The sequence below is a fragment of the Mesoplodon densirostris genome, chromosome 7, assembly GCF_025265405.1.
Source record: "Mesoplodon densirostris isolate mMesDen1 chromosome 7, mMesDen1 primary haplotype, whole genome shotgun sequence".
NCBI lineage: Eukaryota > Metazoa > Chordata > Mammalia > Artiodactyla > Ziphiidae > Mesoplodon > Mesoplodon densirostris.
Window position 1 is genome coordinate 27,013,570 of NC_082667.1, and position 21,042 is coordinate 27,034,611.

Consider the following 21,042-nt stretch of genomic DNA (forward strand, 5'->3'; position numbering starts at 1 on the left):
TTATTCCACTGTGATCAGAAAAGATACTTGGAATGATTTTGATCTTCTCAAATTTAAGACTTTTTTGATGACCTATCACATAAAAGGTGACTTTTCTGTGATACACCATATGATAGACATATGATCTATCCTGGAGAATGTTCCATGTGTGCCTGAGAAGAATGTGTATTCTTCTATTGAGTGAAAAGTTCTGTATATGTCTGTTAGGTCCATTTAACCTGTAATGATGTTCACATCAACTCTTTCTTTATTAATTTTCTGCCTGGATATTCTATCCATTATGGAAAGTGAGGTATTGGAGTCTCCTACTATCATTGTAGTTTTGTCAGTTTCTCTCTTCCGATCTGTTGATGTTTGCTTTGTACATTTAAGTGCTCTGATGTTGGGTACATATATACTTATTATATCTTCCTGTTGAATTGACTCTTTAGCATTATAGAATGACCTTCTTTCTCTCTATAGACAGTTTTGACTTAAAGTCTATTTTATCTGATATAAGTTTAGCCACCCCTGCTTTCTTTTGGTTACTCTTTGGTATATCTGTTTCATCCTTTTACTTTCAGTCTACATGTGTCCTTAAATCTACAGTGAGTCTCTTACAGATGTATCATTGGATTTAAAAAAAATTTGTTTAGCCACTCTGTGCCTTTTTATTGGAGAGTTTAATCCATTTACATTTAAGTAATTATTGATAGGTGTGGAATTAATGTTGTCATTCTGTTGATTGTTTTCTGTTTTAGTTGTGTTGTACATCTCTTCCTCTCTTGTCTTCTTTTGTTATTTGATGTTTTTTATGGTGATTTTTAAAATTCTTCTCCCTTTATCTTTTGATGGTGTTCCATAAATCTTATGGCCTTTCTTCACCCTCTTTCATTCTTTTTTCTTTTCACTGGATAATTTAAAATGATCTGTCTTTGAGTTCACTGGTTTATTTCTTTTGTTCCATTGAGTGTGCTGTTGAAACTATTACATTTTTCATTTCATTCATTGTGTTCTTCAGCTCTAGAATTTTTTTGGTTCTTTCCTTATGACTTCTGTCTCTTTATTGAACTTCTCATTTTATTCATGTAATATTTTCCTGATTTTTTTGAGTTATCTATCTGTGTTGTCTTGTAGTTTGCTGAGCTTCTTTAAAACAGTTATTTTGAATTCTTTGTCAGGTAGTTCATAGATCTCCAGTTCTTTGGGGACACTTCCTGGAAATTTGTAGTATTCCTTTGATGGTGTCATATTTCCTTGATTTTTTGTGTTCCTTGTAGCCCTTTGTTGGTGTTTGTGCATTGAAGGAGCAGTGACCTCTTTCAGAGTTTTTGGACTAGCTCTGGTGGGTATAAACCTTGACCTACTGGTAGATGTGAGGATCCTGGCTGGGTGGCATATGTGGTGGTGCCAGGTGTACTGCTGGGTCTAGCAGCTCTGGCTTGGCTGGGGAGCAGTGATGCTTCTGGTTCCAAGAAAGGGCACAGTGGCCTGGGCTCCAGGCAGCTCCATCAGCTCAGGTAGGTGTAGACATTAGCAAAGAGTGTAAGTGTCCTTGGAAGTGAAAGCTGCTGGTGTCCATGGTAGTGATGAGGGCTGTTGAGGTCCTTGGTGGTGCAGGCTGCTGGTGTCTTCCTGCACTCCTTTTCTCCCATTTGGGAGGAGTTGTTGCTGAGGGCATTTCTTTTGGTGCCAAGCTGTGTGAACCTAGAGGATGGAATGACACAGGTGAAATGCTTCCTATACTTTTCTATTCAGACATCCTTGTTTTTTTGTGCTCTACTGGGTTGCCGCAGCTTCTTAATTATACTCCAGAGGTCTTCCAGAACTTTCATTTGTAGGTACTTGTTAAATCATATGTGGGGGGGGTGGGAAGGCTGGGACCTCCTGGTCTACCATCTTTCTGATATCACTCCCATGAATTTTTCATATTTCTCTGAAATAAGCCCTTTTTGTTTGTATTCTGGGCTTCAGATTGTTCCTTCAGTTTGTCATTTGTATTTTGATTTTGTTTGTTTGGCTTTTTGTTTAACATTTGCTATAAATTATTTATTTTCCTTTTACAGCTTTTGGAGTTTGTCATGGTTAGAAAGGCGTTCACAACTACAAAGTTATAAAAAGGATTTGTCAATGTTTTCTTTGATTACATCTAAGTACTCAAATTTTACATTAGATCTTTGATCATTTGAAGTTTATCTTTGTAACACAGTATGAGATACAGATCTAAGTCTATATTTTTTCAGGTTGTTATTCAGTTGTCTTAACACTATTTAGATTCTCCTCATTTGAGATATTAAGCAATTTTTATTTTGGATTTCATTTGTTACTTTGATGTAACAAAGTGAATAAAAATTAAGTACAACAAAATGTCAATTAGTTCCAAGAAGAATGTTTTTAATAAAAAGAAGGGCATGGATTCCATGCCTCAGTTTGGATGAACTAGAGGTTGGAAGATATTAGTGATACAGTAAAGAATCCTTACATCTTGTTTGTTCAACAACAACAGCAACAAAGCAGTAAGTGATTCGAAACTCCAGAGAAAACAGATTACCGTATAACTAAGGCATAAAGTAAATTAAAATTTGGGATGGTTTTGAGCAATTGATGGGTTAAAACAAGAGAAGATATTTAGGTCCTGACCCTAGTAAAATCATCCTTCATGTAGCACATTGGACCTATACGAAGGAAATGTGGTGTTAACACCCTGTTGGGCTTTGCATTAAGCAATATCTATATTGATTGTAAGAACATAAACACTGTTGACTTCCAGTTTTTAGAATTAACCTATAAGCAAAGCATGGGAGACTTAATTATGGTTACAGAACAAAACTGAAATGTTACTAACCTTGTTGATGAAAAAGTAAAGGTGCAGTGAGATGAAGTTGATGGTGATATCCAGAAATATTCTTTAAAGTTGATGGAAAAGAAATAGAGGTTTAAGGCTACTATTTAAAGTTTATGTAGTTATACAGTTTAGTGATTCTTATCATACCTCATATATCCAGTTTAAAATGATCCCAGTAGGTAAACTTTTTTTTTGTTATTTAAATTAAAAAGTTGTTCTTATAATTGAGTACACTGAAATTACCATTATAGCTATTATAGAAGACTCTAATGTGTTTTCTTACAGTATCTTGAACTAGGCATAACTTACCTCTTATTTCTGAATAAATCTTGAAAAAGTGTTACTTTTTTTCCTACTAAAATGTCAATAAAGAAATATGCCAATTTTGTTATAAGTGCTTTGTTATTTTAGCACTTTTTCTTAAATTGTTTCATTTGATACCACTCATGCATGTTTAATTATCTGGATAATGTAATGAGTATTTTCAAATCAAAAGAAATGTCTTCATATGGCTGACCCTCTGTGCAAGAGCTGTAAGGATTTGTTTTGCCTTGTTCAGCCCGTGACATAGTACAGGTGATGTATATGTTACTTTATGGCTGGATGAACATGATATATGAACAGTGTAGAACAATGAAGATACTTCTAGTGTTTCCCCTCCAAGTTAAAGAAAAAAACCTTCCTTTTAAATTATGGATCTGATATAAATCCATTAGGCAAAGAAAGTCCACAGCCTCTTAACCATCATGTAGGAACCTCCCTCCCTCCTTTACTTAGGTTGCTACTTTTTTCCTTTCATGAGGTTGTGCCTACCATGTGCAGGAATAAGAAATCAGATAATTCCTTTTCTTGAAAAGCTCATAGCCAAGCCACTCTACCTACTAAATTCTAAAACAAAACAAATAGACACAAAACCACAACACACCAAAAGCTGAATTATTTTTCCTTTAATGGATTCTTTTTTTTTTTTTTTTTTGGTGGTACGCAGGCCTCTCACTGTTGTGGCCTCTCCCGCTGTGGAGCACAGGCTCCAGACACGCAGGCTTAGCGGCCATGGCTCATGGGCCCAGCCGCTCCGCGGCATGTGGGATCTTCCCAGACCGGGGCACGAACCCGTGTCCCCTGCATCGGCAGACGGACACTCAACCACTGCGCCACCAGGGAAGCCCCAATGGATTCTTTGAATGTGTTTAACTTCTATTTAAAATGGTACCTTGTTACTTGATTTTAAAGGGATCAGTTAGGGCTTCCCTGGTGGCGCAGTGGTTAAGAATCTGCCTGCCAGTGCAGGGGACACGGGTTTGTGCCCTGGTCCGGGAAGGTCCCACATGCCATGGAGCAACCAAGCCCATGCGTCACAACTACTGAGCTTGCGCTCTAGAGCCTGCGAGCCACAGCTACTGAAGCTCCCACGCCTAGAGCCCATGCTCTGCAACAAGAGAAGCCACCACAATGAGAAGCCCACACACCACAAGGAAGAGTAGCCCCTGCTTACCACAACTAGAGAAAGCCCACGTGCAGCAGCAAAGACCCAACGCAGCCAAAAATAATAAATAAATAAAATTTTTAAAAAATATATACATATTAAAAAAAATAATAAAGGGATTAGTTAGAGCAGGGCAACCTGCTTATATCTAAGTTACCTGACAAATTAAACTTTGTTTATGTAAACAGTATGCCTAAGGGCTAAATTTTGCTGAGTGTCCTGTAGATTTTAAATAAATTATTTCTGCCTATTAAAGACTTACTATTATACATGATCCTGTGGTAAGACTCTTCGTCTTCTTGAACCTCGATTTTCCTTTAGGTAAAACGAGGAAATTGAAATACATCAGCATTTCCCAAACTGGACCATTTTGTGAAGCAATAACATCATATTCTCTACTCTACTTCACTTAATTTTAAACTTACTGAATTTATAAATTAAGACATTAATTCCTCTCACAGAACTGAAGACATATTTAATACATAATGTGTTATTTCTACTATTGAATCTTTATCTTATTACGCCTTACCTAACCACAGTGATAAAAGTGAACTAAATTCCTGGAGCTTTGACTGCGCATTTATCCTTAAGGAATTCTTAGATATTTGGAAATTTTGTAGTTTGGAGAATCATAAACTTACAGAGATGTTAGAAATACATTACAGAGAACTATTTTCCTGGATGATTTAAAAGTAATACGCCAGGGACTTCCCTGGTGGTCCAGTGGCTAAGACTCTGTGCTCCCAATGTAGGAGGCCCGGGTTTGATCCCTTGTCAGGGAACTAGATCCCACATGCCGCAACTAAGACTTCACATGCTGCAACTAAAAGATCCCACATGCTGCAGTGAAGATCCCGCATGCCACAACTAAGACCCGAAGCAGCCAAATAAACAAATATTTAAAAAAAAATAAAAGTAGTATGCCAATCTGATGCCCTGTCACCCCAATACTGTAATATCTCTCATATAATCAAGGACATTCTCCTACAAAACCATAACACAACCATAAAATCAGGAAGTTAACACTGATATATAATTGTAAATTAATTCTCATGCCCCATTCAGGTTTCACCAATTGTCCTAGCAAAAGGATCCAGTTTAGAATCTTATGTTGCATTTAGTTGTCATGTCTCTTTGATCTCTTTCAGTCTGGAACAGTTCCCCAGTCTTTGTATGATTTTAATGCCTTTGAAACTCTTGAAGATCACAGTCTAGCTATTTTGTGGAATGTCCCTCAATTTCTGTTTGGTTTTTTTTTTTAATTGAAGTATAGTTGATTTACAGTGTTGTACCAATCTCCCTCCATTTCTGTTTGGATATTTCCTCATGATTAGAGATAGTTTATGCATTTTTGGCAAGAATATTACAGAAATAAGGCCTTATTCCTATAATTGAATTCTATCAGATAGCTGATGATTTCAGTTTGTCTTATTATTGGTGATGTTCACTTTGAACATTTGATTCAGGTGGTATCTGACAAGTTTCTCCACTGGAAAGTTACTCTTTTTCCCTTTCTAATCAGAGTATCTTATAAGCAGGTACTTTGAATAGAAATGTTCTGTTTCTCTCCAAACATTTAATATATTCATTTATTTATATCAGTTTAGAATAGTTGTTTCTTATTTTATTCAGTGGATAAAAATCTGTGACTATCATTATTTATTTTGATCCTCACATTATCATTAGTTTGGCCAGTAGGAGTCCATTCAGGCTTATTTTTAGTCTTTTGGACATGACTTTATCATTCTTTCAACACTTTCCTGCTCTCAGGTAAAAACAAAATGTTCCAGGATCACCTTGTAGTTTACATAACCTTGCCCTGGAATACAGCATTTCTCCACGTTGCCCTGGTTCCTTTTAGTGGAAAATGGAATGTAGACACCCAGATCTGGGCACTCTTACACTCACTACTATTGGGGTGTCATTGGTCTCAGACCTTCTTAGTAGACAGAGCTAGGGAATCTATGTATGTATTTATATACACACAAATATATAAACACACATTTATAATTATGTTTGTTTCTCTATCAATCTATATATGTCAAAAACCGTGAATTCACATTACTTCCATTTCCAATCCAAAACCATAAGGTTAATTTTAATTTATTTCCCTTCCATATTTATATATTTCTTTTCTGTTACAGTATGAAATATGACTTCCTTTATTCTTAATATATTTACTTATTTGATAAATTACCCTGTATGTGACCAGGCCACCATTCTGCTAATCCTTCCTAATGTGGATGCCTTCTTCTCCCTGCTTCAACTCTGATACCTGGGTTGCCCTTTTTCAGCACTGCCTACTAAGCACCCTACTCAGCTTTTGACTCCCCATTCAGGCCTGATACCCTGTTCTGGAATGCTGCCACCACTACCCCTTCACCTCTTCCCCACCTAATGAACTTGGGACTGAATTGTTCAGGAAGGGGAGGGGTTAAATATTTTTAGCACAGTATTTAAAGGACTTTATTCCCAAGTAACATAAATCCCGTTAATTTAATGGGAAAATAGATTTGCTCTAAACAAATGTACTTTACAGTCAACTTTTCATAAAATTTTCCAAAAAGTGAAGGATAGCTATAACTAGGAAGACATTTGTACTTTATCTTTCAAATTGCTTTCTGTTGTTAATACACTAATTAGTGTTAGTATAGTTTTGTTCCAGTATTAGAAAGCTGCCTATATCTGGTATTATAAACCAGTTTTATGTGATTTCAGAATGAATAATCATTATATAGAACATCTATAAAAAGATTTCATGTCAATCTAGTTATGTTACTTGCAAATTTGACTTATTTGACACAGGAATGCAGCTACATGGTAGTTTTTTAAGTTGGAAAGTGCTCTAGAGGTGTTGATAAAATAGAGCTGTGAATCATGGTTCAGAAAGAATAAAATGCAGAGATATTAATGTTTGAAGAACAGTGACCTGAAAGAATTTGGTAAATTTGCTCTACATTTATCAGTTTTATCTTTGGCTAATGGTAGCTGTGTTAGTGAAGGTTCAGTGAAACAGAACCTGTATATATATAGAGAGAAAGAAAGAGGTTGATTGATTGATTATGAAGAACTGGCTCACACAATCACACAATTATGGAGACAGAGAAGTGCCATGATCTGTTGTCTGCAAGCTGGAGATTCTGGAAAGCTGGAGGTATAATTCCAGTCTGAGTCCCAAGGCCAGTCTTTTTTTTTTTCCTCTTATTTTTCTAGATGACCTCTACCTTTTTACTTTGCTTTTGTCTGTATGCCTTAAAAATACTCTGATCTCATCCAGTCTCATTTCTTTAAAATGGGGTCTACATGCAGAGGGCTTCCAAATGTATATATCTCCAGCCCCAACTCCAGCCTGGATTGACTATTGGATGTCTAAAAGACATCTCAAACTTGACGTGTCCAAAACTAAGTTCCTAAAATCTCGCCCTGAAAGCTAACTAACTTATTTGTCTTTTCTGTTTTTGTTAATTACAACTCCTGTTGCAGATTTCTTTCAGCTTTTCCCTCAGAGTATATCCAGAATCTGACCACTTCTCACTACATCTACTACTAACACCCTAGTCCTCTTTCATCATCCTCCTTCATCTCAAGTGCAGTAGTTTATTAAGTGTTCTTCCTGCTTCCACTTCTGTTCTCCTTCAGTTTTAATATAACAGTCAGAGTGATCCTTTCAAGGAGTAAGTCAGGCTCTGTCACAGAGTCTGGGACTCTTCAGTGGCTTCCTGTCTCATTCAGAGTAAACCATTATTATGCACCACAAGACCTACAGTGATTTGGCCCTACCTCCTCTCCTACTCTTCTGTGAACTCATCTTTTGCTGTTCTTCCCCTTGCTTACTAAATCTTCCAGCCACATTGGCTTCTTTGCTGTTCTTTGAACACACAAGACATTTTCCCACCTTAGGGGCTTTGCACTTGCTGGAATACTCTTCCTTACTTTCTGTTGAATCTTTACTCAAAAGTTGCCCTCTCAGAAAGGACTTTCCTGGCCATCCTATATAATCCCCTTCCCTGATTTATTATTTTTCCTTAGCACTTATCAATATCTAATAGAACTATATATTTTAACTTATTTATATTGCTAATTATCTACATTCCCCAGAATTTAAGCTGGACAGGATTTTTTGGTCCAATACTATACTCCCAATGTCTACATTAGTGCTTTACTTATAGTAAGCATTCAATATTTGTTGAAGAAATGAATCACACATAACTCATTCCACCAAAATGAAATAAAATTATTAGTTTGTTCAAGGCAGTATGCTAAAAATCTATTTCACAGGAAATGTGAAGTAATTTTAAGAACTTTTGCTTAAATTTTAGCAAATATTAGGTGAGTTTAAGTAAATAAGCACCCATACATGGCTAGTTGGAGTTTAACTTGGTCCACCATTCTGGAGGACTATGCGTGTAATAACAATTGTTAAGTCTATAAAAATGAACAAATCTTAGGAGTCCTGCTTCTTGGAATTTATTATGCTAAAATGAATAACTACAGAGTTTTCTTGGTACAGCATGTTTATTTCAGAATTCTTTCATAGAACTGAAAACTCGGTAAATCTACAAAAATGAGAGTGATTTGATAAACTATGGTATAAAGTTAAACAGTGGAATACTGTGTAGCCATTAAAAACTTGCGTCGTAGATTAATCTGTAATATAAAAATGTTTGCTATATATTAAGTAAAAATAGGTTACAAAAGAGTACATATATTATTATTCTACCCCCTACTGACTCTCTTTTAAAGTATAAATACATAGAAAAATATCTGGAAGTACCACAGTATTAATGATTGTTACTTCTGGGTTGCGAGATGGTTTGTTTAAGACAATGTTTTTCCCCTATGCTTATCTATTTTATCAAAAATTTTTCAACGAAGAGCTAATATTAAGTAGCAAACTCTCCTAAGATTTTCTTGCTGTCCTTCTTGCTTTATTTTTCTTCATAGTAGTTGTCACTCTCTAAACTTCTGTACTTTTTACTTATATTTTATTGTCTGTCTACCACCACCCCCACTAGACAGAAAGCTTGTTACAGGCAGGGACTTTGTTCATTGTTGTATCCCAGGATTCTAGGAAAATGGCTGGCATATAGTAGGTGCTCCATAAATATGTGTTGAATAAATAAATAAATGTATTGGTTTTGTTACAGGGAATAAAGTTATGATAAGTAACATTTTGAAAAAGTGTCACTGGAAAAAAGTGCATATAAGATACACGTCACATTATATACCATACAATTTTAATATCAGAAGGAATTTATGACAAATAACTAAAAAGTTTTCATGAGATTTTTTTCCCCTTATTTTTTTCAAGGTTTCTAAATATTCTTTACAGAAGAAAGTGAGTGAAATGGTAAGGAAATTTCAAAATATACACCCACCCCAGATTAGTACATAATGTGCACAGTATTTTTGTCAATATTAATGTGACATTTATTGTAAAAAAAAAGTTGAAACTGGATATTAATATCCCCTTTAAAGGGCTGAATTACAATTTCAGATATAGCTTAAATGAATTTATTTCACAAATTTATTTCCAGATAGTGTTTACATGTTATAAAATAAATTTAACACAGTTCCCAAATTATTGGTAGAGGTCTTATATGAAAATTGAGCAACAAAGAAGTGAAAACAACAGAATTCTGAAACCCCTTACTTTAATAATATCTTTTCTAGGTATTTGTGTAAACACGTAGTTATTACTTTTAGCCTGAAAAATTGAAATAATATGAAGTAGCATTTGAATACTACACTTGGGATATGGTACTCATCCTTTGTCATTCAACAAGTGTTAATTTGTTGTGCATTCCTCTTCTGTAGTATATTAAAATTAATATTTACATTTTTACAGCATAACATTTTATGAAATATTTACTTTGATATTCTATCTTTCTATCCCTGTTTGATTCAGAAGAATTTTTTTCTCTGTATTTTTGATTGAGCAAAATTCTCCCATATCTACTTATATCTTCAGAGGGCTTCTTGGGTGGGTTTATGCTATTTCGTTCTTCCTTCTTTGGAGCAGACTGTAAGGCAAGTAAAAATAATTTTTGAGTAAGGTTTATGTATTATATCTATGAGAAGTAAGAAATGAGAGATCATTCCTTATGACGTTAAATACAAAAATATAAAGTAAGTATTTTGATTCTTGAAATGTGTTGGTGTGTTAGAAAATAAAAGAGCCATAGAAAGATTGCTAAGCTTGATTGAATAAAAGATGTGAAAATTCTGTCATTGTTCAACTGGAAAGACTACAGATAATATTGTCAGACTATTTTAAACTATGATTTTAATTAAGGAGCTGAAAAACTAGATTCTGGTTTAGCTTTAAGTACCATGACATTTGTACTGAAAGTCATCTTCAACGCTACAGTGGTTTTACACAAAATATAGTGAAATTGAATAATGTACCCTCTGACCTGGGAGATAAGGCTACAAGTTAAAGATCAAAGGCAACATAAAATGTGTTTTATTCCACTTTAAAATTTCATCAAACAGATACTTATAATCTTAAAAAAACATGGAAACATGCAATATACTTTTGATAGTTTTTGGTCACTTTTGAGCATTTTGTTAATGTGAATTTAAGACTCTTAAGCACCTACTAAAATTTGAATTATAGTTATATTTTTTCTGACAGTTCAAAGCATTAAATAAATCACTTTGCATTAAAATAATTTTATATATTGATAGATATACAATATTTCATGCCAATTTTGGCAGAATATTATGTATATTTTAGATGATGGATTTAAAAGTTAAAAATAAACCTTGTTCTAAACATTCTTACATTATTCTTTTTACATTATTCTTATATAATTCAGGTGACCTTTTCTTTATACAAAGAACTAAACAGTCTTACATTATTCTTTTTACATTATTCTTATATAATTCAGGTGACCTTTTCTTTATACAAAGTACTAAACAGTATTCAGTAATGCAGTTAATTTTATTCAAATCAGCACATTACCCTTTTATATTGATATTATTTGACTATGTGCAAGACATGAAACAAGATGGTCACTTGTGCCAAGGCAGGACTTTGGGGAGCAATTGATAAGTGTGCCAAAAGAAATAATTTTTTTTTTTTTTTTTTTTTTTTTTTTGCGGTATGCGGGCCTCTCACTGCTGTGGCCTCCCCCGTTGCGGAGCACAGGCTCCGGACGCGCAGGCTCCGGACGCACAGGCTCAGCGGCCATGGCTCACGGGCCCAGCCGCTCCGCGGCATATGGGATCCTCCCAGACCGGGGCACGAACCCGTATCCCCTGCATCGGCAGGCAGACTCTCAACCACTTGCGCCACCAGGGAGGCCCAAAAGAAATAATTTTAAAAATAGTATTAAGACACTTTTAAAGAAGTTCATGATTTACTATAGGCAAGCTCTTAACTACTAGTAAATTTCTGTCTTGTGGGAATTCAATAAGGTGATTTTCATGTAGAGGTGGTATGTCTCTAGATAAATTAATGCAATTATGAATGGAAAGATTCATCTATCTCTAAAAGTACCCAAATCTCTTGAACAAATGATCACATTGATCATTACCAATAAAATGAATACAACTAAATATGATAAAAATAAACTATAGAACATCAAAATTGATTTGGTCATTGATGAAAATCTTTCCTGCTTTTTTCCCATAATTACTGTGTAGGTGACTATGTTGTGTAACTGAGTTGCCAATAGAACTTAACGAACAAAATAAAAATTTATCCAACCATCTCTTAGTTATAGTTTATTTATTTTTTGTATATCATTTTCCTTTAAAGAAAAGACTTATAAGAAGGATTTATTTTGTCTTTATTAAATGAAAACAATTTTTCAGTATTGAACGTTTTGATGAGATTTGGAATTACCACATATTTTCTTTCAGAGTAGAATGTTTTTAGACTAAAGACTTGTCTGGAAGTAATCTTCATGATTATAATAATTATATACATCTGTACACATAAAATATGTAACTTTAGTTTTTTTTTTTTTTTTTCCTTTTCTTTTTGCGGTATGCGGGCCTCTCACTGTTGTGGCCTCTCCCGTTGCGGAGCACAGGCTCCGGATGCGCAGGCCCAGCGGCCATGGCTCACGGGTCCAGCCGCTCCGCGGCATATGGGATCCTCCCAGACCGGGGCACGAACCCGTATCCCCTGCATCGGCAGGCGGACTCTTAACCACTGCGCCACCAGGGAGGCCCTTTAGTTTTTTTAAGTAGTATATACCTAATGTTGTGACTAAAAAGGTGAAAGTATCAATATCCTAAGAAAGATGCCATGGGTTTTTAAAAAGTGAGTTTTATAACCCATTGATTTATTTTGGGTTTATATTGAAGAAATTAAAAGGTAATTTGCAAAAACAGGAATGAGGAATATATGAAGTTTATTTTTGGGTTTTGAATCTTTTTCTCTACAATTTACTTATAACAAACTAATTGTTTTAAGGGAAATTAATTTTATCTCCAAAAGTTTTCAAATCAGTCTCTATAAGGAAATAAGAAATGAGGGAAATGAGCAGCTATGGCTTTTATTAGTAAGTATAGTTCTTAAAAGTTGGGTGTAAATGTTATTTTAAAATTATTCCTATTTTAAATGCCTTAAGAGGCTTTTAAGTAAACTTTTAGACCACACACACACACACTTGTAATTATGCATGTGCTGTCTTTCTCTAATCTTGATTTTCAAAGATTAAAATTGTTTAAAATGAGGTACATATGTATTTGGAAAGCAGGCAATCCTGATATTATTTTCTTGTTGTCAGTCTTTGCATTTAGTCGTAAAAGTGTATGAAAGAGAAAATAACTTGACCCAATTCAGAGAGGTAAAAAGAACAAAAACACTACATACTTAGCCATTTCTTAGTCATTGCAATAAAGTAATCTTTATTATGCTATAGTATGTAATGTTAAAGTTATAATAACACCATCAATTTAGTTGTATTATTCTTTATAATGTTCTTAGCTTTCTCAGGCAGGTGTTACCAATCTGCTTTTTGTTGTTGCTTCCCAAAGAATTTAAACTATTTGCTGACAGTGATGCAGTTAGTGGCAAGCTGCCCTCTTCATCTCATTATCAAAACTAAATCAGGGCAGCCAAGTAGGTTCATATGTGAACAGTCGCATATAGGCCTGTATGAGCTAATGAGCTGTAGGTGCCCATTGTGATTTAAACGTCTTTATAGCATTTATCATGGCCATTGTATAGACTAATGTATTTGAAAATCAGAATTGTATCATGCAAACAAATGAAACTGCATTTTAATTCGACTTTGGCTTCAAGCAAAGGATGTTGGGATAGAGTATGTTATAAACTAATCTAATGTGTACAGAGCTCTATGTATGTAGAGAATACATATGAACTCACTTTGATCTTTGCTGCATTTTTACTTAATGGGATTAGTTAACCTTTGCAGGCATTGACAGTATTAATGTGTATTATGTAGTGGATGGTATTCTTATAAAGGCTATCTAAAAATTGATATGACTTGAAAATTTGAAAGAATTCCTTGAATTGAAAAAAATGTCTTTAGACCAATTTTTAGTGAAATTGTATTGGGTTTCTACACATCTCCTGAAAGGAGTATAATTCTCTAGAGAATTAAGTGGTATTTGAGAGGAACACAATATGGGTCATTATTGTTCATTGTTTAGTTATTGATAATAGTGATTACCCAGGTAAGCATAAGATCTCGGGGGTAAGTGCACTTGTCAACTTGTTTGAATTTATAACTGCTGCATGCTTAATTCAAATGACTAAGTAGTGAATTTGAAAAGCCCATAGAAGTGCATGAGAAAAATTTAACTCATCTTTCATAACCATTGCCAGTGTACTTATCACTTTGCTTAAAATTGTTTAAAAAAATCTTTGAAAAAGTTAAGATTTTCACCATGTTTGCCAAGTTAATATAGTTAGGTACAACTTAAATTATGATGTATGTTCCTTATTAATATTAGAGAGGGCTATTCTTAGTCCAAATAAAACTTAATTAGGCTATTGAAGGCAGTTTTATCATTTAAGGAATAGTAATAACAAAACATTATATTGTACTTGGTATGTGACAGGCTCTGTTCTTAGTGCTCTGTAGGCATTAATTTGTCTTATCTTCACAACAACCCTATGAGGGAGATACTGTTATAATCTCTATTTTAAAGAAGGGTAGATAATTTTCCCGAGGTCACACAGCAACTAAATTACAGAGGCAAGATTTAAACATAGGCAGAATAGCTTTTGACCATTCTACTATACTGCCTGTACTTTGGTGTTAAGCAGTACAAAATGGCTCTGGTTAACTTACGCAAAAGGAAATTTAGTGGAGACACTTGGAATCAATCAGAGAGTCAAGAATGGTTTTGAAAATGAACAGGGACTAGGTTAATTCCAGGGTTTGAGAAGCAGGATGTAGGAACCCAGGACAGAAGAGGTCTCATATCAGTCTGGATAGGATCACCACTGAACTTCTTTAGCTTTATAGTCTCTTTTGCTTAAGATTCAAATTCCAAGAATGTAGAAATCAATTGGTTTATTTGGAGTAATATGCCCTATACTTGACTAGGGGAGAATAGGACCCCTGAATTTGGTCTACTAGATTGTAATGAAGAAGTATTTCAAGAAGTATTTCAAGGAAATACTTGAAACTGTGTTACTTTTGGGTAAGGGAAATAGATGCTGTCCAGGCAAATCTAACAAATTGCCACTGTCAGAACTCTATGAGACAACAGTTCATTCAGAAAGTAATTACTGAGTGCCTATTGATGGGCCTACACTGTTCTTTGTTTATCCTCTCTCAGTAGAAACTGAAGTGTGTGGCAGCAATGAATGAAAGTTGTGAAATCAATCAATGATTCTGCTAATGCCAAAATAAAAACTTTTGAAGAGTGTTATTGATTCTGTTACCATAATATTTCTTTTAAAAATTTTAAGTCATTTTTCTAAGTATGGTAAAACAAGCTCCTTTATCTGAAAGCAGTGAAGGCCCATATTGTATTATATATAGGGTCCAATTTTTACCAACTGTGTCTCCTAGTTTAAGTAAACTTTCTGCTATACTATATTGTCTCCCTATCACTGATAGATATTGTTCTTATTGTTCCAGTTTTTAATGCAGTGAGAAGGTGCTATATTCATTAATATTAATCTCAGAAAATTTATCTGAGTTTTGATAATGCACATTATGATTATGCCAGCTATTAGAGAAAAAAGTTATTTCCTAAATTATCAGGAGTATTACTTTAATAATATTCCCCTCACTTTGCTTAGTGCTGTACTGGACTAATTAACTTTTCGGTAAATAAAACAACCAGTTGATTTTGAAAAAGAAATTATAAACAAGGAAAACATAACCTTAAGTGACTATTTTGTTACAGGAAAAAAAAAATGCTTTAATTTTACCTAGATTTAGAACCTAACTAATATTTCCTCCCTAAGGTGTACTCAGAGAGTACTTTTTCATGACATACTTATGTTAATAACAACAGTTATTAAAAACAATAAATTGTTATGTATGCTTAATAAATATGTGTGTATATATATATGTATGTATGTGTAATATATGTATAACATTTAAAATAACTCTTCAAAATAGGAACAAAAAGTCCAGTTACATTTTCTGGCTAAAGATGATCATCAGAAGCAACTGAATGAAATTGAGAAATACTATGCTACAATAACAGGTCAATTTGGATTAGTAAAAGAGAATCATGAAAAGTTAGAACAAAATGGTAGGTGCTATCTTATTTAAACTTAACATATTTAAGAGGAAATGTTTAAATGGACTTATTTATAATGAATAAAATGAACTTATCTGATACTGGTAATAGTAAATGGCAGTTTAATTAATATTATTAAATTCAGTAATAATTATATATATTGTATTGAGGCTATTTTCCTTGTCCATGTTAGTAATATTTCCTTAAAATGTACAGTGAATATAATGTTTTCCTAAGTGTCTTTCATGTTACAGTACAGGAAGCAATACAGTTAAACAAAAGACTTTCAGCTTTAAATAAAAAACAAGAATCTGAAATACGCAGTTTAAAGAAGGTATGATTGATATAGTTTATTGTATTATATAAAACTAGTTTTATGAAATAATACCAGAAAAGTTGGGTGGGTTTTTTTTGTATAAAGATAAATGAAATGTTTTAAATATAGATTTATAAACTTTGAGTTATGATTTCAGTAAATGCAATGAATGAATTTGTTCTAACCCATTCAAAATATTGTTTCTTTGACTTGTGAGCAGTGACATGCATTTTTATGGTGATATGAATAACCAATAAGCATTCACTATATGTTAATCTCATTAGCACCTTTCATTCATTCATTCAACTTTTGAGTGGCTCTGTGTGCCAGGTACTATATGGCACTTAGGGTACAGGTATGAAGAAAATGAAACATGTTCCTGCTTTTTTGAGTTATAGTCCAATGGAGGAGTTACATATAAAACTGTCACACAGATCAAATAATTTAAAACTGTTATAAGTGATATGAAGAAAAAGTAGAGGATGTGATGACATTATCGTAGGTGACTTCATTACATTGGGGGTAAAGTGGTGGGGGAGGGAAGAGGATGATGTTTCAGGCAAGGGAACAGCAAAAGCCTTGAGACAGGAAAGAGTTTAATATATTTGAGGAACAAGAAAAAGTCTGGTATGGCTGGAGCATTTTGACTGAAGGAGTGCATTGGATATTTATTGGTAGCTTACTGAGCATCAATATCCCCTTTCTCCTTCCTAAACTTATCCAGATTTTTGTTTTGATGCCTCCAGCTTTAGAGAGGAGCCCTAAATTGGCAGAAGGCCATAAATATATTTCATTACTCTAGCCACAGTCTTTGGCTCAGGAGTGGATAAATGACCTTACCCAGTGATTATAAACCAGGAAGAATGTAACTCCTTCTGGGGCTAGCAGTCATCCTACAATCATGAGAAGCTAAAAAGGAGGAACTTGAAATGTGGATGCCAAATTGCTGTGATATAAAGAAACCTGTTCTTTGATGACATTTTTGAGTTCCTGAATGGACCAACCCTGCACTTGCCCTACCTCTAGACTTTTCAGTTATGTGAGCCAGTAAATCCGCATTATTATTTAAGCCAGTTTCCTTAGGGCCAGTTTAATTTTCCATTATTTGCAACTAAAAATATCCCCACTAATAACAGGGGAGAACATTATGAGAGCAAGGTGAAGTAGGCAAAGCCTTGTTCTTTCTACAGAGAATGACTTATTTCCTTTTCCTAATCTTTTCAAAGCCCCAACTGAAATAATACCACTTTGGACCACCTCCTTATCCCTGAGAGAATTAAGTACCTGTCTTTACTGACACTGAATAAATGCTTTGAAACAACGTTTACTGAGTGTCACTTAAATACCTTGATTTTCTAAAGTTTGAATATGATATGCCTGGGTTTAATTTTTTTAGTCACTTTTTCTTCTTGATGTTCTCTGAGCTTCTTGGATTGTGGTTTGGTGTCTGACATTAATTTGGGGAAAGTCTCAATCATCAGTGCTTCAAATATTGCTTCTTTTTCTTTCTTTCTTCTCCTTCTGGTACTCCCATTATGTATATGTTACAATTTGCATATGTTACATTAGCTGACCGCAGGTGATGGATAGTCTCTTATGCTTTTTCAGTCTTTTTTTTCAGTTTTAGAATTTCTATTGTTATATTCTCAAGCTCAGAGATTATTTACTCAGCCTTGTCCAGTCTATTATTGAGACCATCAAAGTTATTCTTCGTTTCTGTTGCAGTGTTTTTGATCTGAAGCATTTCATTTTTATTCTTTTTTAGAATTTCCATCTCTCCATTTACATTATCCATCTGTTCTCCCATGTTTTGTCTGTTTTTTTCCATTAAAGCTTTTAGCATATTAATCATAGTTTAAAAAAATTTCGGGTCTGATAGTTTTAATATTCCTGCCATATCTGACTGTGGTTCTGAGGCTTCTTCAGTCTCTTCAAATTGTGTCTTTTGCCTTTTAGTATGCCTTGTAATTTACTTGTTGGAAGGCAGACATGATATACTGGGTGAAAGAAACTGAAGTCAATAGGCGTATGGTAATGTAGTGGTAAGGTAGGGGGATGGGTGTCCGATGATTAGATGAGCCTGTTGCCCCTGGACTGTGAATTTCACCAGTGCTTCTCAGTCCCTGCCCACCCACCCTATATGGCACAAGGATGGTTAGAGGGGGCTAGAGTTGGGTATTACCCTTCCCTCAGGTAGTTTAGACTCAGGTCAAATAGTTTCTCCTGAGGGCAGGACTTGTTGATAAGAAAAAAATGAGTTGGTGTATTTCAAAATGGTTACTTTTTCTCTCCTTTTCCTCCTGCTTTTAGCAGGAGGGAATTTTCTCTGATATTCACTATGAGAGGACCTGGAGGTAAAATTTCACAGAAGTTTGAGACCCCCATGACTGTGTCCCAGTGAATTTTTTAACTCTGAATTATCCACTCTGAGCCTCTGGGAATTAGTCAATTACAGTTCAGTTTTTCCTACAGTGGCATTGGTTCCTGTGGAGGTTTCTGTTTCTGATTCTCTGTATTTACCTGTCCATCTCTCCAGTTTTTGAGGCAGCAGTTTGCCTTATGACCTCATTTGTCTAGCAGATGTAAGAGGAGTTGTTGATTTTCAGTTTGTTCAGCTTTTTACTTGTGGTAGGATCAAGTGGAAACATCTAGCTAAGCTCATTACATGCTGGACCACAAACCAGAAGACCCTCTGTTTTTATATTTAACTATAATTTTACAAAAATTAAAAATTTATTAAGCCAACTTATTATTTACAGAGACACAGGCTTAAGTTTTGAAGAGGAGTGTTTGTGCTACCAGATGAATGACATATACTTTAATATATAATTCAAGAAATCAGGAAATTTTACTATTTTATCTTTTAGTACCATTTCAAGGAAAGCAGGACCACGTGGGCTAAAGATTGACGTGACTTCTAAATGCTAAGCCAGAGTTCAAAGACCATTAATATTTGTAACTCTGTTATATCTAGGTCTTGTTCTTATAACTGCCAATAAATTGGTTTCATATTCCTTGGACTCTCTCCTTATACCCGAGGGATCAGAAAGTAAGAGCATAGGGGTAGCCCAGTACAGAATATTAGAATGGTAATAAGTGTACGTCCCTAGCCCTTAAAAGTCTTCTGTCTATCTAGCAAACTACCTAAAAGGACAGTTTTTTAAAAATATTTATTTATATATTTATTTGGCTGCATCGGGTCTTAGTTGCAGTGTGCGGGATCGTTGTTGTGGCATGGGGGATCTTTCGTTGTGACGCGTGGGCTCTTTGTTGCGACGCACGGGCTTCTCTAATTGGCATGCAGGCTCTCTAGTTGTGGTGTGCGGGCTCTAGAGCGCGCGGGCTTAGTTGCCCCCTGGTATGTGGGATCTTAGTTCCCTGACCAGGGATCGAACCCGCATCCCCTGCATTGGAAGGTGGATTCTTAACCAGTGGACCACCAGGGAGGTCCCAAGAGGACAGTTTATATGTAAAGAATATTTCTTTTCAGTCACATTTAAGAATATTAGAGATGGCTCTTACAATATAAGGAGAAAAAGCTGTAATTTGAAAATTTCGTCTGTCATTTCAAATCAATTGTTAAATAGACCATTCATTTTTATCAATATAAACTTTGAAAACAAATATAAATAAATAATACTGACTGAGTAGTTGTGAATAAGCACATTTTCAGTGATATCTCTTTGGTTTATTTTTTGTTTAATATTGTTATCAATGTCTTAAGTGGTTAGATCATTAATTTGATGATTATATTAAAATAGTCATGTGCTTTATTCAGTTAGTTTTTGCATTATTATGAAAATATTATACCTCATAAATTTCTCTATTAAATTATGTATTTTTTTCATTAAATAAGGACAAATGTTGCATTGTAACGTAATAGACTATTGTATTTCTAATGTACAGTTTAAGACTGACCTGTAGATGGAGATGAGGCTCATGTAAATCCATGGAGCGTTTCCCTTGCTGGATTTTTGTGAAAGGAGTAAAGAATTTCTCTGTACAGAAGTAGAATAGTGTTGGTCATGAGCACACTTGCCCCCTTTTCCCAGGTCTTGCAGCCTTGGCCAGGGCTGCCTTAATGTACTGAGGTGTCATGTGATGGTGGCCTCTGTCTCTATAGAAAGCATTAAGTCAGTAATCATGCTGCTAAATAGTTCTTGGAAGAGAGATTGTAGAGAAGGCTAAGGTGAGAGAATGTTATTACCTTTGAGAGTTCCAAGTTTGAGAAGCTGAAAGGGTAAGAATTTACAAATATATTTTAACAGATAGTTTTTAATATTTCAGACATACTAGGTACAATAATTCTGTAGTTTTTACTGTAGCCTTAATTTTTAACTTTAAGAAAAGTGTTTTCTGTTTTGATTTTCTTTTTCAGAGGCTAATCAAGCCTACTAACATTGTTTTCCATTACTCATTTAACACTTTTAATCATTAATTTTTCCAAAGATAACTTTTATTTTTCTTTTATGCTGTTCTATGATTATGTCCAGGACAGTTAAGTTACTGGTTTGTGATAAGATGGAATTCTTTTTTTTTTTTCTTTTTCCTTTTGTGGAGCAAAGTTAAACAGACCAAACTTATTTGTTAGATAAAACTAAGTATTACAGTTCTGAATGCTGGGTTCACCATTATGGCAATCATGAAGAATTCCTGATACTATCTGTGAGCAACATTCATAACCTCTGCTATTTGTCTGAGTAAACGTCAGAGGACTCAAGGAGATAG

At 34.5% G+C, this 21,042-nt stretch overlaps 1 protein-coding gene across 1 annotated transcript in view; it reads left to right on the forward strand.

The window, feature by feature from the left end:
• The window catches only part of CCDC73 (coiled-coil domain containing 73), a 106,359-nt gene that overhangs the window by 36,694 nt on the left and 48,623 nt on the right, over window positions 1-21,042 (forward strand). Inside the window, exons 6-8 of the mRNA XM_060104508.1 lie at window positions 9,622-9,660; window positions 15,875-16,010; window positions 16,253-16,332. Of these exons, the coding sequence (XP_059960491.1) occupies window positions 9,622-9,660; window positions 15,875-16,010; window positions 16,253-16,332 (255 nt within the window). The remainder of the gene's footprint in view (window positions 1-9,621; window positions 9,661-15,874; window positions 16,011-16,252; window positions 16,333-21,042) is intronic.